We start from the raw sequence: 17,881 nt of genomic DNA, 5'->3' as shown, positions 1-17,881 counted from the left end.
CCAGGTCAAGCCAGAATTCCTGAAGAACCAAGGTGGAGACCCTCCTGGAATGTGGCACCACAGGGCTTGAGTTTCACTCTCAGCAGCTGGGTCAGCGATGGGGCCAAAGGCAGACTCCACAGGCTCAGCCCAAGCACATCTTGGCCTGGCTGTGTGACCTCCATCCAGTTGCTGACCTGCTCTGAACCTTGGACTCCTCTGCTGTGTAATGGGGAAAATGGCTGTGCCCTGGGTGGCGGTGGAGGAAGGAGAGATGGAAGCCGTGAGCTGTTGCCCTCCATGCCTGGCGTGTCACAGGCATCACCTGCTGCCACTGCCCACCTTTCACTGTGGTGATAATTGCTATTTTTTTTTAAGACGGAGTCTCGCTCCGCCACCCAGGCTGGAGTGCAGTGGTGCCATCTCAGCTCACTGTAACCTCTGCCTCCCAGGTTCAAGCGATTCTCCTGCCCTAGCCTCCTGAACAGCTGGGATTATAGGTGCCCGCTACCATGCCTGGCTAATTTTGTTTTTTTTGTATTTTTGGTAGAGACAGGGTTTCACCATGTTGGCCAGGCTGGTCTTGAACTCTGGACCTCAAGCAATCCACCTGCCTCAACCTCCCAAAATGCTGGGATTACAGACATGAGCCACCATGCCTGGCCTATTCCTATATGTTTTATACACCTCTGGAAGAGATCAGAGCCAGCCAGAGTGTTTCTCAGGTGAAGTCTTGTCAAGCTCCAGTGAAGCACAGTCAAGTCTTGATGGATGGGGGTGGCCTCATCAGCATCTCTTAGAAGTGCCCGGTGCTGGGGTGGCTGCAGCATGAGAACCCCCACTGCAGTTCCTTGTCCCTGTCCTCAGCACCCTGGAGGGAGATCCTGAGTCTGCAGGCTCCAGCCTCCCGATATGGCCCCCCAGCCCTCCCCAGGCTCCCGCTGCCTGGAAGAGCCCTGCCCTGATAGCTGAGGTCCCAAGAGCTCTCCTTGGCCACTGAGCTACAGTATGTGGCTGCTGCTGTGTGCCCTTTTATTTGTGGACAGTTCAGAGGGAGAGGGCTCCCCTCCCAGGTCCCCACCTTTTGTGTCAGTTAATGCCCCTAGAATCCCAGGAGTCAGGCCCATGGACACTCTGCTCCTCTGAGGGCTCCTCCCAGACAAGGATGCTCCTCAGAGCTGAGAGGGGGGATCTTGCAGCCTGAAGGACTTCTGGGGTGCATTCTAGTCTCCTTTTGATATATGGGAAAACTGAGGCTCCAGGGAGCTGGGACTCCCAGCCAGGCAGAGGTAGCACCCGGAACACGCAGGTGGGTCTGCGGACCTGCCCTTGGGCATCTCTGCCTCATGCTCTGTAGTGTGCCAGGTGAGCTCTCACCTGCCCTCCGAGGCACCCACCCAACTACCTCCCTGTCCAGGAGTCGGGACACCTCTGGTTGGCTTTGACATTGAGGTGGCGATCACAGTGAGGCCTTCACTGCCTGGGAAGCTGTGACCGTGACAATGCCTGAGTCCTCAAAGCCCCTCACACTGTTCTTCCCAGACTGTACGCCGTCACCATGTGGGGAGTCAGCCGGTGGGCCCCACGCCCTCTGCCTTCAGCCCCAGGGCTGCATAGCTGCTGGCCGGCTGAGCCCACCTCACGCTTGACATTCCCTCCTCTCCATGTCCCTTCCCTTTGGGTTTTGGTTCTTCCTAGACTTTGAGGTTTTCTTGTTGCAGATGTGGTGCCTGATATTCACTATGCTGCCAGCCTGGCCCTGGGAGGAATTTATTTGAAGGTTAAATCAGTCACTGAGCCTTAATTAGTTCCCAAAATATAAATGTGCATTAGAATTCGCTAACTAGGTGAAGAACTGAGGTGGAGAACCAGCCTCACTCAGCCGCCTGGTGAGTGCTTCCTTTTCCAGGGCGGCCTGGCAGCTTTACCGGGGACACCTCGATCTAAAAAGGGACCTCCCCTTCAACCCACCTTCACTTCCAGCCTCCTGGAGGTACTCAAACCTTACAAAAGTTGGATTCTTGTATTGAAATAAACCCCCTCCAAGGCTGTGGTCCTTTCCTGATGGGGTATAAGGAAGTCCAGGTCCAGGAGCCCAGTGGCACAGGAAGGCTGCACCTCCTGTCTGCTCAGGACTTTTTGGCTTACGTAGTCAGTGGTCCCAGCACATCCTGTTCCCCTCTCTCCTTTGAGGTACCCGCCCTCTCTACCAGGGGGCTGTGTGTTGCCTCCAGACCTGGGGAGAGTGCGCTGGCTGCCGGATACCACGGGCTGTGGAGTGGAGTGGGGAGGGCCACTGACCCAGACCCGCCCTTTCCCTGAGGGCTTTCTAGGCTGAGTTACCAAATAAAGCAACCAAGACACCTCCAAGCACATGGTCTGAGTTCTGGAGCCCACATGTTTTACCATTGTCCTTAGTTTTATTTAGAATGAAAAAGTAATTTGAAGGAGCCTATTGGATGACTTCTCCCCCACTTTACTGAATATCCGCAAGTGTGTTGTATTAAATATAATTATAAATGTATTGATGAGCCCATGACTTCTGCTTTCCCATAGTGATGGAGCAGCTCATGTCAGACTAACCCTCCTGTTAATTACAGTGGCAAACGCTGGACAAATTCTATATAAACACCAACACCAGCTGCTTGTAGGCCTGGGCAAGTGGCCAAAATTAGACAGAACTAGAGATGCTGGGACCCTCGACAGAAGAGGGGCCCCCCACCCTTGTAAGGCCCACATTAATTAGATTTCCCCTGACATAAACTGGAGTCTTACTGTGTTGTGGATTCAGGGGTTGGAGGTTGGGGTCAGAGTTGCCTGAGAGACTGGAAGTCAATAGAAATCCTGGAAAGTGGAGGGCCCTGAAGTCTGCACATAAATTCCTTTTGGATTGTTGAATCGGCCTGTGCAGAGTGAGAGTCCAGGGACTCAGTGGAAAACAATAGCTAAAAGCCCAAGTGCCTTGGGGAGACTTCAGTAATTTCTTCCACAGGAGAGACAGAGTATAGAATTGAGTCCCAGCATGTTAGAGGAGCTTGATAAACATCCAGAGCTGGAGCCACAGAGGGGCCCTAGGAGTCAGGACTCCATCCCAGGACCAAATCAACAGAGACTCCCCCAACAAAGCCTCAGATTGCACCTCCACGGGGCAAGGCATTGCACTGATAGTTTTACTACCTACTTGAAAAACTAAACACACCTCAGAGGAAGATAACAGAACCTAGAGTCTCTCCAACATAACAAACACAATGACCAGCATAGAATCAGAAATTACTAGCTAGGAAGAGAAGGAAAATGCAATGTGCAACCAAAGGAAGCCACAATTGTTAGAAGCAGCATCAAACAACCCAAGTGTTGAAGCAGGCACACAAGGACCTAAGATAACCAGAACATGTATTGATAAGCTCCCACTTTGTGCGGGGTCTTCTGTTGTGTCCTGAGCATAGAAAACTGTGTGAAGGCCCCTCCCCTGCCCCAGGTCTTCCAGAAGGCCCCAATTGAAGGGAGGCAGTGTTCATGGTGGGAAGACATTTCACACGGTGAGGCAAACACCATACAAGTCCAGGGTGGAAGGTAGGAACGTGCCTTCCTTTTATTTATTCATTTATTGGATGAAGTTACTCAGCATGCATCTTTTTTTTTTCTTTCTTTTTTTTTTTTTTTTTTTTGAGACAGAATGTTTTGCTCTGTTGCCCAGGCTGGAGTGCAATGGCACCATCTTGGCTCACTGGAACTTCCGCCTCCTGGGTTCAAGCGATTCTCCTGTCTCAGCCTCCTGAGTAGCTGGGATGACAGGCACACCACCATGCCTGGCTCATTTTTTGTGTTTTTAGTAGAAACAGGGTTTCGCTATGTTGGCCAGGCTGGTCTCGAACTCTTGACCTCAAGTGATCTGCCTGCCTCAGCCTCCCAAAGTGCAGGGATTACAGGCATGAGCTACCGTGCCTGGCCTCAACACACATCTTTGAGAGGGGCTGGGCTCTGTGCTGGTGATGCAGTGGTGATTAAGACAGACTGCGCTTGTCAGCAGTTTACAGACATTTTACTTGGGGGAGAAAGACCATATAAGCAAACTTAAAACTAACGTAACTTCAATGTTCAATAAATACAATGAAGGAAAAAGTCACAAGGGGCTAGCATAGAGATTAAGAGAGTAACCCTCTTGGGCAGGATGGTGAAGGAAAGCCTCCTCATGTGTTGACCATGAGCATGAGTACACAAGGCCTGGAGTTGGAAGCAGCCAGACATGGGAAGAGCAGGCAGAGGAATGCCAGATGGGGGGTAGGCACAGCAGGGGCAGAGGTGTGTCCAGGCCACTGGGAGGGAGCTGACAGGGCCCGTGTGGGTGAGGGGGCATCTGGAGGAGCAGGAGCAGCAGAGGCAATGGCGTAAGTCCCCTGGAAGCCTGTAAGGGGCAGTGGCCTGTAAGGGGGCAGTGGCATGCTCAGTCTGCCTGGTGTCTTCATTAGCTGCAGCCACTTTAACAAAAAATACCATAGACTGGTGGCTTAAGCGACAGAAACATTTTTCTCGAAGTTCTGAGGGAAGTCCAAGATCAAGGTGCCAGCCTTGATTGGATCTTAATTGGGTGTCTGATGAGGGCTCCCTTCCTGGCTTGCAGACGGCAGCCTTCTGGTTGAGCCCTCCCATGGTGGAGAGACAGAGAGACAGACAGCGACCAACTCTCAAGTCTCTTCTTACAAGGACACCAGTCCCATCATGGGGTCCCACCTCCTTGACCTCATCCAACCCTAATTACTTCCCAGTGTCCCCATCTCCAAATACCATGATGTGGGAGGTTAGGGTTTCAACACATGAATTTGGAGGGGATGTAAACCTTCAGGCCACAGGACTTGGTGACTGTAGTCAGCCTCAGATGGTCTCAGGTGCTGCTTTACGAAAGTCAGTCTGTGAGGGGAGCTGCTGGGTGGGCCTAGCGCTTGAATGTGTCCTGAGACACCCAGGCGTTGGGCAGCTGCAGTGGTTCTTTCTGTGTGGTCCTGGCATCTGCAGTCTGGCACCAAATGCCCAGGCGGTGAGGAGCCTATGAACAGTGAGCAGAGGCTGTGATGGAGGCAGGCAGGGCCCTCCAGACAGCGTCTACCCATGGGGGAGCAACAGGAACGATGTAGAGGTCCAGGCCTTGGGTGGCACCCGGGGCCACCCACGGGAAGTCCTTTCCCTCCGTACCTGGCACTTTGTAAATGTTGACTTGCACAACTGCTGGCCTTCGAGACAGCTGCTGTTATTATCCTTTCTCCAACTTGCAGGCTCAGGCTCGGACAGGCACAGCCACGTGCCTGAGGTCTCAAGCAGCAAGGGTGGAAGCGGGCACTGTCCTCACCCCCAGTCTCGCCCAAGCTTTCCCTCTGTGCCCAGTGGCAGCTGTGTGGAGCCGGCCTGAGAATCAGGGCTAAGGAGCCATGCTGCTTCTGAGTGTGCAGCCGCTCAGAAAGAGGAGGCAGCAGGCACGTTCCCTTAAGGACTGAGAGCTGGGCCTTCCCCTGGCCCCCCATGGGCAAGCAGGCCATGTTGTGAAAGGGTGTCTGTGGCTGGAAACGGAGCGACACTCCTACCCACATTTCAGGAGTCCCTCCTGCACCTTGGTGGGCTCTCTTGTATGGGAGAGGAGGTGGTGGGCAGCCCACCCCAGTGTGGCTTGAGACAGGGAGAGCTGCTGCCCTGCTCGGGGTGCAGTGGGCTCGGGGTGCCCACTCCCCCAGCCTCCACTGAGGTCTGAGAGGGAGCCCACTCTGCCCCTAGATCTCCAGGCTTCTCCTCCCTGGGTTTGTCTAGCCTGTAGGATTCTCAGAGACCTCATGAGACCTCAGCAGAGTGAGGCTGGTCACCCTATTCTACAGATGAGAAAACTGAGTCCCAGAACCCTGCCTTGAGTCAGAGACTGACCCAGGACTCACATCTTCCACCACCAAGCTCAGATTTCATTCTTTTTATAAGAAGCTGGAACAAAGGACCCCATCAGGTCCTGTGGAAAGAGAATGGCTCACTCCAAGAGGGGTCCTCCAGCTCAGCTCTAGTTCCTCCCAGGGACTGGACATCTCTTCTCATGGTGCAAGATCACCCTGGCCCCAGGGTCCTCCATAAGCCCCCAGCCCACTTGGCCTGCACCTCGGCCCCTGGTTGTGATTCCTGACTGAGCGGACCGTGTCCCCAAGAACTGGTGGAGCACATCTCAGCACATGAGCCTCTTGACTGAGCGTCCTGTGTCCTCGAGAACTGGCGGAGCACGTCTCAGCACATAAGCCTCATTTTCCCCTGTGGGAGGCCCAGGTATCCACAGTCACTCAGCTCTCAGAAGGGCCACCACAGGGATGGTTCATGCTGCCCGTAAGCCATTGCACGCCCCTTGGCTCCACCCCTCCTCCTTCAGGCGTGTCCCGCACACAGTAGTGTCCTGTGCACTGGGGCTGTGGCTCTGCAGGGAGCCTGTGGCCAAGGCTGGAGTTGCGTGGAGGGAGGGCAGAGGAGGCAATGTCTGGAGGCTGTGATTCTTCTAGAATATACCTTGGGAACCCCTCACCTCTCTTTGTGGTCAGACCCACCTTTACCCTCCAGAGCTCCTCCCCACTGCCCCCCAAAATAGCCATGTTCTTGGCCCTAAAGCTCAATTCAGGGTCAGAAAACCGGTGAGTGGTATCTCTTGGAGTTACACCCCCAGCCCCTTTCAGCTCTCCAACCAGGGAGAGAGACCCTGTGGGAGGTTCCGACGCCCGCTCCTCAGTGCCCTCACCCCGATTTTCCACAGGCCTCCCTCGATCCTGCAGGAGCAAAGCTTCCCTCAATGACTCCAGCGACGGGAACATTACAAACACCACAGACTCCTACCTCTTTGTGCAAAGATAACCACGCATTATTGCTGAGATGCCTTTTTATATCTTGTGTTATTTATAAAAGCATGATTCATTTAACAATTATTGTGAGATGGAGAAATGTTGCCTACTAATATTTAAATTGCAGTTATCTAAAGCTACGAGGGAAAGAAGCAAGAGATGCTATTTTGGATCTGGTGGGGGATGGGCAGGAAGAATCCCGCTCTAGCTTGTACCTGCCCTGCACCTGCCACCCCTGCTCCTGGCTTGGCCCCCGCTGGCTGAGGCTCTTGCATACATACTTTCTCAGCATTCAGTCTTTGTTTCTGCAAGATAAAGTGGAGCTTGGGCTGGTGGGCCACTGAGACCGTCTAGAGTTTCTTTTCTTTTTTCAGCTACCCATGGGCCTTCAGTCTGACCAGAGTTAGAGCCACCTCCTGTGTATTTTGTGTTAAGGTGGAAATAGGCTCAGGTGCTCCCCTGTGTCTCCCCCTGAAATATGGGGTGGGACCAGAGTTAGAGCCACCTCCTGTGTATTTTGTGTTAAGGTGGAAATAGGCTCAGGTGCTCCCATGCGTCTCCCCCTGAAATATGGGGTGGAGCCTTAATAAATCTCCGGGATATCAGGGCATCCCCTGCCCCAGAACCCTGGGAATTTTCTTGGCATTGCTTCCTACATCCCAACATTTTATTTTCTTCCCTTCTGGTTTGGTTGTGATCACGCTCAGGGTTTTGCCCAGGGTTTAAGTTGAAGGTAACGCTCAAAGCTGGCCCTTGTGCCTTCATCAACTTGGAGCTCCTTCCTGGCAGAAGGGCCTGGGTCTGAGTTACACAGAAGCAGTGTCTTGGGGAGACAACACCGTCCTGGCCTGGGTCAGGACCCTGTCTCTAGCGGCCTGATGGCCTTCCACTGCCTGCAGCCACCTGAGCTGCCCAGAGAGACTGAGAATGCCTGTCAGGACCTCCCTCGTCAACAAGCTGTTGTAATAATCACAATAATGAACAGTCAGCAATAATAAACAAACTTCAGTCGTGGTGGCAACAGCTAACCTCTGTTGAGCACTCACTGTGCGTAAGTACTGCACCCAGTAAGCACTTAACCCCCCGAGCAGCTCCTTGAAGTGACCATCATCACTGTGCTTGCTTTGTTTTTGGGGATCCAGAGTCCAGGGACATTTTGTGACTCATGGACAGTTACCTTGTGGGATTTGAACCCAGAAAGTCCAGCTGCAGATGTTGCAGAGATGCTGTCAGGGTCCCTGGACCAGAGGCCTCCCTGAGAGATGTCGCATGCCCAGCTCTCTTGCCCGAGACCCAGCCTCACGGGCTCTACCGGTCAGGGTCTGGGTCACCAGCAGTAGAGTCCACCCTGGCTTGTTGATGCAGGAGGCAGAAGACTCTGACAGATGTCAGGCGGTCACTGTGCTCCAAGAGGGCTGGAGAGCCAGGCCTGGGAACTGCGGCCAGCCGGGGTGGCCAGTCGGGGCGTCTAGCCACAGGTGGGCTATATGGAATACCTGGTGCTGTGCACAGTCAGAGGCGCTGGCAGGAGCTTGACATTGTGCTGGAGCCCCGTGCCACACCCGCCGGCTTCCGTGAGTTGTTCCTTCTGCATCAGTGCCTTCCTGGCCCATGTGTCTGATGGGCTCGAACTCGAAACCACAGCAGCTGGGGAAGCTGAGGGATGAGCCCTCACTGTTTCCAGGCAGGACATGGGGTGCAGGGAACTCCAAATGCAGTGAGGACGCTGAGGACGCTGACCAGGCTGCTCTGCAGATGCAGTGAGGATGCTGAGGACACTGGCTCAGCCACTCTGCAGATGCAGTGAGGATGCTGAGAACAACAGCCTAGCTGCTCTGCAGATGCAGTGAGGACGCTAAGGATGCTGTCCTGGCTGCACCTGCTCGTGGGGCAAGGCGGGGCAGTACAGGCCTTCTCAGGGTCTGGGGCAGCTGGTAGCGTGGCTGTGGCTTAGCCCAAGCCTCCCTGGGCCTCCACTGGGTACATGCAAGGCCCTGGGCAGAAGAGGGGGTGGGAGTAGGGTGGGAGTTGGACAAGGAAGGTGGCTTCTGGCCTCAGGAGAGCAGCACAACTAGAGAGCAGCCTGGTGAACCTAGTAAAGTGCTTTGGAACACTCAGAAAAAAAGCTAGGACTCACCCCCTCTGTTAATTCACTCCATTCATTCATTCATTCATCTCCAGAGCACTAGGGATCACTGCCAGTGTGCAGGGCAGGGAGGAGGGCTGGACACAGAACCTGCCTTTGAGAAGCTGGGAGGCTCCTGGCTCCACAACATGCCCCAAGGGCTGACTGCTGCCACGGGAGCCCTGAGGAGTGGTCTGTCTGCTGCCTGGATCAGTCAGGGAGACTTCCTGGAGGAGGCAGCACCCAGAAGGATAATGTGAATGCATCGTGAGCAATAGACCAGGACTTGTTTATTATAGAGATAGGGCAAAGCAGGAGGATTGCCTTGCTATCCACTTACAGATTTTTTAAAACTTAAATGTATTCATTCAGGGATCACTGACACTGCCTCCAGGTACTACTGTTACAAATATTAACTTACTTTATCCTTATGACTCTCCTGTGAAGTGGCACCATTAATATCCCCATTAACAGACTAGGAAACAGAGAGATCACGGGACTTCTCCGGGCTCACAGAGCTGAGACTTGTCCCCAAAGGTGTCCCCACGGTGTTGCGTGCACCAAGCCCCTCTCCTTTGTGCTTCAAACACAAGCTCGGGTGGCTCCACCCTGTGGGGTAAGTTGTGCTATTCCCACTTTACAGATGGGGAAACTGAGGGCCAGGGGGTGTCCAGCCGGCCCATGGCTGCAGGGGGCATGATACAGAGTCAGCACCCAAACCTGCGTCTTGACTCCCACGTCCAGCTCTTTCCAAACCACGTGGGCACTGAAGCCACAGCAAGTGGAGGCGGGCGTCTGATCGCCACTGAACGAGGACGTTTCTGAGACCCGTGAGCACCTCTGAGTCTCGCTGGCATGTTTATAACACCTGGTACGGCGTCCCCGCCAGGACTTCAGAGCACCTTGAAATGTTCTGATGTGTGAAGAGCTTTTTTTTTATGCAAGAAGTGAAATTATTTTCAGCCCGTTGTCAGGCAGTTGTCAAAAGACATGGCAAATAAAGGGCTTAGTGAGTCTCAGGGTTTGAGGGGGTGGTGCAGTGTATGGGGTGAGTCTGTGGGGTGCCTGTGGGCAGGGGCTGCAGGGAGGGAGGCAAGGGGGCATGGGGCTTTGGATGTCACTGGCTCATGAAGCACCAAGGGCCAGGCACTGGAACTGGGCTGAGTGGAGCTGAGTTGGTGTCTGAAGAGCCAGGTTGGGTGGCTGAGAGTTTGGGGTTCATTTGGGGGTGACCCTTTTCCTTTCTGGAAACTCTGACTTCAGAGCCTCCCTCTCCTCTTTCCTCCTGGTTTTTCATCTGTCCATAGACAACAAACAGACTCAAAAGGTGCTCGCCTGCGTTTTGAGATGGGTGGGCGTGCGGGCAGGCAACAAACAGACTCAAAAGGTGCTTGCCTGAGTTTTGGGACGGGTGGGTGTGCAGGCAGGCAGGCAGGTGGATAGCTTCATCACCAACCACTCACATTGCCACCCTCTCTGCTACCCGCCTGCCCCCAGCCCAGCTCACACCCGGAAGTTCTTCCCCTCCAATCTCTCCCTCTTCCGGAATGAAATCCATTTGAAATAAAACCTCATCTGCATTCAGTAGGAATGTGGCTGGCACAAGCCTCCAGGGTCGTTGTAGGCCCTCCACGCAGGACCCCTATAGGAACAGTGGGTCTAAAGGCAGAAGGAAGGGAGGGCTCAGCCATGCTGTGGGCATTTGGGCTCCAATGCGTGGAAACCTATGTGGGTGCAGCAGGGATGTCTGACCCTTCCCGGGCCCTGGGCAGCTTAGCGCTCAGCCTCTCTGAACCTCGTCTGTCTCATCTGACAGCCTTGCTGCTGGTCTCAGGGACCCAGGATGGCAGCTCCACGGGGACATTCCCAAAGCCTGAGGCTTTTCTCAGAGAAGAAGATCTCTGGAAGCCTCCAGGGAAAATGGGTTTTTAAGTTTCATCTTTTATCTTCGTCTTAATTTTCATCTCAACCACTAGCGCTCGGTCATCCTCGGAATACTTGTTTTAGAGATGGGAAGGGCGCTAGCGAATTCCCGGAGTTCTGCGGGAGGCTGTGCGCCCGCCTCTGCTGCCCCAGCTCTCCAAGGTCACCTGGTCGGTGGCAGGTTTCTGGGTCTCCGTGGCTTGGAGGGTGAAGGGCCGGGCCTGTGTGCAGATGGCAGGAGAATGCGAACCATCTACCTGGGGCTCAGGGGTGAGCTCGTCTCCTGCGATAACCCCAAGTGTGGATTTCTGGGAGGGCCTGGACCCCAAACACTCACACGGAACATTTGTCCACACAGAACTTCCCTCCCAGCCAGGCAGGCAGGGCAGGCTTCAGGCCACGGACATGCTCATAAAACGAGGGGCAGGAGGAATGCTGATGTTCCCATGGCCACATCCCAGGGCTGGAAGATAAATATTCCCCCAGAAAGGCAGGGATGGGGACACCAGATGAAAACCGCCCTGGAGGCTGCACAAAGGTTTGCATTTGTCGGGGCAGAGTCTGTGCCTTCAGCGCCAGACTTCCTGGCAAATGAGGAAGTGGTCTGCACCCACCAGGGAAGGGGGCAAGTGGTGGGTGTGGGGGAAGGAGGCTCTTATAGGCTGCTGCCCGCGTCTGACAGCGAGAACCCCTGTGCAAAGGTAGTGAGCCCCCCGTCGCTGGAATTATCCACGGAGAGCCTACCACATGGCCAGGACAGTGGTGTCAAGAATGGCCCAACTCCCTTGGCAGGATTTCTGTGGGGTTGACCAGAAGACCCGTGTGGCAGAGCCTGGCCCAGGACCGGGCACTCAGTAGGTGTGTGCATGAGAGTGATGGAGCCACCACCGCTCCTGATCTTTGTGAATGGTTTACTCAGCCTCCTCCGAGTGTGGGCGGGAAAAGTTGTCTGCTTATTGAAAGAATTGAAGGTGTCTGGAAAAGGGATCCTTTAGCCTGGGGGTGTTCCCTGGATTCCTCAAATCGTCTTGTGTCCAAAGCCTCATCGTGCCCCGCCCCTCACCCCTGCACAGGCTGAGAAGCAGGCCTGGGTCTTCGGATCTGGCTGGCTGTCTTCTGCGCATGCCCCCAAACCAGATGGGACATGGGGTGCAGGGGTGGGGGTGGGCGGGGCAGAGGGACCCCAGGGGTGGAAGCCAGCTATATTCCTGGTGACGGGGCCTTGTCTTGGGAAGGCTCCTTCCCTTCTCCCTGGGCAGCCCAGGGTTCATGGAACCCCTGCCTGGGCTCCTGCTTGTGGGCAAATGCACCTCCAGGAGCAGCTGCTGCACACGCACCTGACGGTGGCCGCTGAGGGTCCTTTCTGGGCCAGCTGTGAGTGCTGCTGCGTGGCTCCCGTCCAGAGGTTCTGGGTTTTTCTCTGGTTTAGACGGGGCAGGGCCTTTTCTTGGTCCTTTGACATATTTGACATTGGAGGCCCCCGTGAGGGGAAAAAGGCTCCATTTTGTCCCCTGCCTGGTCCACCAGTCAAAACAGATGCAGGATTGTCACATGGTCCCAGGGAGGTGGCTTCTTCCCTCCACCCTCCACCCAAGGTCTTCCGTGGCCGGCAAGGCAGCCAAAGATGACAGGACACCGCTGGCCTCAGGCCAAGGGCTATCCTGGCCTCACCAGCCCAGAAACGTGCAGGCTCTCCCCACACCACGGCAGGCCGCAGAGGCAGCAGCGCCGGAGCAGTGATTGGCTCAGAAACTTGGCTTGGGATGAGGCTCTGTGCTTTTGGGAGGGAATCGATCAGTGACAGATGGAGGGGGTGTTGAGCGTCACTGAGTCTCCCCGAGAGTTCCCTGAGCTTTGGTGAGTCCTCTGGGCTCACGTGGCTGAGCACACGACCAGCCGGGTCCCCCAGCCTTGGAGGAGCTCCCTGTACACACCAATACGGACACGGTGGCATCCCCGTCTCAGCCTCCCAGCGCTCGCCAGCCAGGGCAGGCAGCCAGGCCAGCACATGGCAATGAACTAGACACTCACCATCTGGAAAGCTTCTGGCCCCCCTGGCTGGTCCACCCGGAGGACACATCGTCAGGCCTCCCGAAGTGGGGGAACGCTTTGTGCATCCGAGGAGGGTTCTTCTGGAAGCTGTTCAGCCTTGCTCAGAGTGTCCGAGGAGGTGCATGAACTCTGTGGGACACACTGGTGGCTCTGACCTCAGAACCGTTTCTTAATGCAAGTCTTAGAAATGGCTTTGACTCGGTTTTATGAGTCAGCGACGCATGGTAGGGTGAGAATGTCACCCCGGCAGAGTTTTGACACGGCCCATGAGTTGTGTGAGTTAAATAAGAGATGAAATTTATTGTTATTTCTGGGTTTTTGTGGGGTTTTTTGTTTGTTTTTGGAGACAATCTTGCTCTATCCCCAGTCCGGTGTGCAGTGGTGCAATCATAGCTCATTGGAGCATTGAACTTCTAGGCTCAAGCAATCCTCCTGCCTCAGCCTCCTGAGTAGCTGGGACCACAGGCGCACGACCACACCTGGCTAATGTTTTTAAATTATTTTTCATGGAAACGGGGTCTCACTGTGTTGCCCAGGCTGGTCTCAAATTCCTGGGCTCAAGCAATTCAACCGCCTCCACCTTCCGAAGCACTGGGATTACAGGCGTGAGCCACCGCACCCGGCCAAGAGATGCTGTTCGGGTGCTCAGCTGATATAGGGCGTACACTCAGTGATTCTGTGGCAGTCTCTGCTCTCCCTAAAGCCAGAGGCCCTCACCGAGGCATGCCGCAGTCCCGTCCCTGGTACGCCTTCAGGGAAAGGCTCCTGGGGGGCCCCCAGCCTTCTTGTTCTCACACCGCCATTTTTATTGACACAAAGTGTGTCAACCATATGGAATTAAACTTTAGTGCTCTGGTTGCTTTTTCCTTGTCTTGTCTCGTCTTTCTCTGGTTGTGTGTATGTGTGTGTGTTTGTGTGTGTGTGTGTGTGTGTGTGTGTGTGTTTTAAATTTCTGAAGCAGTTCTCTTAGCAACCAGAAACACACACACACACACACACACACACACACACAGCACACTAAATTATAGCCCAGCAGAGGCATCCGGCAACAGAACCTTGCCCCTGGATGCTCCACATAGCTTCAGGAAGCTCCTTCTCCTGGTGTAGAAATAACTCACTGTCCACCTGCCACAGGGCACCAGCCTGCATCCACTTCTCTGTGTTTGCTTTATAAATCTGACTTTCTCCATGTAGGGCTTCCCAGGGGCAGCTTTCCTCTTTTCTCTTCTTCTGTTGGGTTGGAAATGCTGAGGAAATGCCTAAAGTGACCCTGAAGAGCTCGCTTTTATCAGCTGCCTGGAATCGGGGCCATCCTTGGCAGGGTCTCAGTTTAATTGTCTTTTTATCTCTCTCTTAAAAAAAAAAAAAAAAAAAAAAAAAGTAGGAGGGGGTGGAGTCCTGTTTTTTCCAGGGTAATTACCTCGATGGGTGGGGAGCCAGAGAAGTCATGGGCACTTGTGTCTGATTCTTTTGAACAGAAATGTAGGTCGTGTTCAGAAATTCCAGAATGCTGGCCATGTCTGCCCGGGGAACGTGGGTCTGGTGTGAAGCTTATCTGGTACTTGTACGCTTCCCTCCCCCTTGTCTGTCTTACCACATCTGCTAGCTGACAAACAAACTTGGCTTTTTCTTTAAAAAAATTTTTTTTTAAAAAAAATAGAAAAGCACAGTGCAGTATATTTAGGCACAGGCGCATGGAGCGCCCAGCACCAGCCCGAGTTTCCTTGGATAACTGGGGCTCGAGCTCACTCATGCCTCCCGGCGTCTCCCAGCTGCCAGCTCGAGGACGCCTGATCCGCGTTAACCCTCCGCGGTGCCTCTTCCTCAATGCCCTGAGCACAAAAGCAGAGTAGCCCGGCTCACATGACGCGCGCCGCGAGAGGTAGCCGGGTTTGAGAGCAGCCCGTCTACGTGCAGTTGGTTCCCAGCTGACAGACAGAATATGGGGTGGGCTTTGTCACCAGCACGCTGGGTCTGGCATGCCCAGCTATGCTCGGAAGTGCACCGTGCCCAGACACCCGCCACCTCTCCCCGGGTCCCAGCTGCTCTAGCACCGAGGGGCCGGGCTGCACGCCTGTCCTTCCTCCCATCCAGGAAGGTTATATAATGAGCGGACCGCTGCCAAAGTCAGAGGGAAAATGAAGTCTTTGTTAAATGCCTTCACCAAGAAGGAAGGTAAGGAAAAAGCTGTCGGGAGCCGGGTGCATGGGAATTAGCAGCTGCTTGCTGATTCTCGGGGTGGGGGAGAGGGAGGACTCCAGTTCCTCCTAAAATTGCCAGTTGTTAATCCCTGGCATGTCAGGGGATAATGACTTTGGTTTGGGATACGGTTTGGTTTGAGTTGGTCCGGAATATAACGCGGTGGAAGGTCTCGCCTTATCGTGTGCTGCTTTCAAACCTTCAGCCCTTGTGGAACTGCATTCCGGAATGGCCATCCGTGGGGACCGTGCCACGAAGTGTGTTAGGAACTAAGTCCTAGGGAAAATAAAGGAAGTTTTGACTATAGTCCTCAGTGACCAGAGGGCTGCTAGGCACTGGCCGAGGCAGGTCGGGGCACATGGCTGGCTGCACCAAATGGGTGGCTATCTTCCGAGCCGCTCCCGGCTCTCCCATCCCGGGGTTGCAGTTACATGGAATGGATGGGAAGGGAGCGTGGCCAACTTTAAAAGTGCACACTCTCTTTGTCATACCTTGTGTAATTTTTATTGTGGGGAAAAAAATGTATAAATAAATGCATGTAAGCCAGCTAAGAAAATATCCACCTATTTAGAGTGCAGATTGCCTAAAAGAAGGAAACAGTTGGGTGGAATATTAATCATTTTCAGACAGAAAACAGTTATTTTTAACCCTTTTCACAAAAAAAAAATCATCATTTCCATGGATGGTTCCAGTTAGAGAGTTTTGTCAGAGAGCTCTCATTTTAGGAAATCAGATATCATAAAAAGGTGTGACTTTAGAGAAATGAGGAAGGTACTTCCCAGCCCCAGCTCGTTGCAAAATAAACACCGAAGAAATTTCAGTACTCAGGAAACGAATTTAATATGAATCTTGGTAATTAAGCGAGGTAATTTTCATTAAAATGTTCACACTGATGTCACCTGTGAGATTTCATTTGAGTAACTTGCGTGGTCTACAGAGTAAAAATGTATTTGAAAATGTCCCAGCTCTTTTATTCCTTAATCCTCCAAGGGTGGCCTCCCCATGTGAATTCTTCCCCCCTCTAAGTCCATACTCTTCTGACAGAGTCTTAGGAATGTATACAAATAACAACCTTTGTCTGTGCCCATTTTCTGACATTATTCACCAAAATTCACCTTCTGGGGTTTCAATTTTTATAATCCATGAACAGCATGAAAATTTCAGTTGGGGGTTTTGGTGTTAGGTTAATTCTGTATCTGTTCTGTTCTTTTATAGACTTTTTTTTTCCTAATGAGTTTATCTTAGCAACTGCCAGGACTCCCCCAAATGCCATCACTTGCTATGAAGAGTATGCATACCTCCCCCAGTTACAAGGGTCAGAAAAAGAGAATTGGCTGCATTGTCGGGGCGGGGAAGCTGGGCGTGAGGCAGTCGGCTGTGGGAGGCAGCGTTTCCGTGACTGGGGGCCCTGTGATGTCTCCTCCACGTGGGTAGGGAGAGCCGTGGCCTCTCCTGGGGTGCCCCAGGAAGCTGGGGGCTCTGCGGCTGCTTTCTGCTGGCTGTGTCTGTTTGAGATTTTGGCTCTCACACCAATACAGTCTTCCAACACGTAATCTCTGTAAATGAAAGATAATCGCTCTCTGAGACTGTGGGCTCATCAGCCCTTTGCAAGGTCTTTTAATCCACCCGCCCAGCCCCCTCCAATGACAGGCAGTTCCCGGATCACCCGGAAGCCCTCTGGGCCAGTCGTATCTTTGTAAGCCTCCATGCAAACATTCAGTGATCTACAAGGTTTTTTTTAGTATCTGCTGGTCCAGAGGGAGGGCACCAACATGGTTTTCCCTCAAGACCAACAAAACAGACTCGGTGACCTGTCCCAGGGATGAGGCTTTTCTCGTGGGTGGTGGCTGTGGATCCCAGGCCAAGCCCCTCGAGGGGCTCTGGAAGGAGAGATGTCCACGGAGAGTGCCGTCAGCTTTTTCCGTTCCTTGTCTCTCCCCGGCCAGCCTGGGTGGCGTTCATGGATCCGTGTGCTTTGAGAAATTAGGAGTGGGATGAAAGTCCTGGCTGAGGAGCCCTGGCTGCTTAGCGGGGCATCTTCAATGACAGAAAGGCTTCACAGAGGAACCAGATCAGAGCAGGTGTGACACCGCGACCTCCCCAATGTACCACCTCCAGGTTCTTACCGACAGCAGGCACTGACGTCCAAGTGTGTCAAGTCCAAGTATCCAACCTCAGGATGCTTTGCGCAGCTCTGTGCGGCCCCCCAGGCTTGGCTCTAGCTCTGTCTCCAGGGCTGCCCTGTGTCCTGGGGAGGTGGGGAAGGTGCGCCGGGTCACAACTGTCTCCCGTGAGCTCTGCCAGCACCCTCCATCCCCCATGAGCTCTGCCAGCACCTCCTCTGCCCTCAGGAGCTCCATCAACGCCACCTCTGTCCTGTGAGCCCTGCCAATGCCATCTTTGTCTTCAATGAAACCTGCCAGCACCACATGTGTCCCTTGTGAGCGCTGCCAGCACCACCTCTGTCCTTGGGAGCTGTCAATACCACCTCTCTACCTGTGAGCTCTGCTAGTGCCACCTTTGTCCTCAGTGAAATCTACCAGCACCACCTTTGTCCTCATGTGCTTTGCCAGTGCCACCTCTGTCCCCCAGGAGCTCTGCCAACGCCACCTCTGTCCCTCATGAACTCGGCCACTGCCACCTCTGCCCCCCATGAACGCTGCCAAAGCCACCTCTGTCCCTCATGACCGCTGCCAACGCCACCTCTGTCCCTCATGAGTTCTGCCAGCGCCACCTCTGTCCCTCATGAGTT

At 53.8% G+C, this 17,881-nt stretch overlaps 1 protein-coding gene across 2 annotated transcripts in view; it reads left to right on the top strand.

Moving 5' to 3' along the window:
- The window catches only part of SHANK2 (SH3 and multiple ankyrin repeat domains 2), a 697,015-nt gene that overhangs the window by 320,655 nt on the left and 358,479 nt on the right, over window positions 1–17,881 (top strand). Inside the window, exon 1 of one of the 2 annotated variants that reach the window (XM_055093718.2) lies at window positions 13,920–15,105. The exons of the other annotated variant lie outside the window; for it this stretch is intronic. Within the exon in view, the coding sequence (XP_054949693.2) occupies window positions 15,069–15,105 (37 nt within the window). The 5' untranslated portion in view covers window positions 13,920–15,068. Of the gene's footprint in view, window positions 1–13,919; window positions 15,106–17,881 lie in introns of those variants that run through there. 2 annotated transcript variants of the gene reach the window in all.

Source organism: Pan paniscus, chromosome 9 (assembly GCF_029289425.2).
Source record: "Pan paniscus chromosome 9, NHGRI_mPanPan1-v2.0_pri, whole genome shotgun sequence".
Classification (NCBI taxonomy): Eukaryota; Metazoa; Chordata; class Mammalia; order Primates; family Hominidae; genus Pan; species Pan paniscus.
Note: the sequence above shows the minus strand (reverse complement) of the source record. Positions and strands in the feature narration are given on the sequence as shown.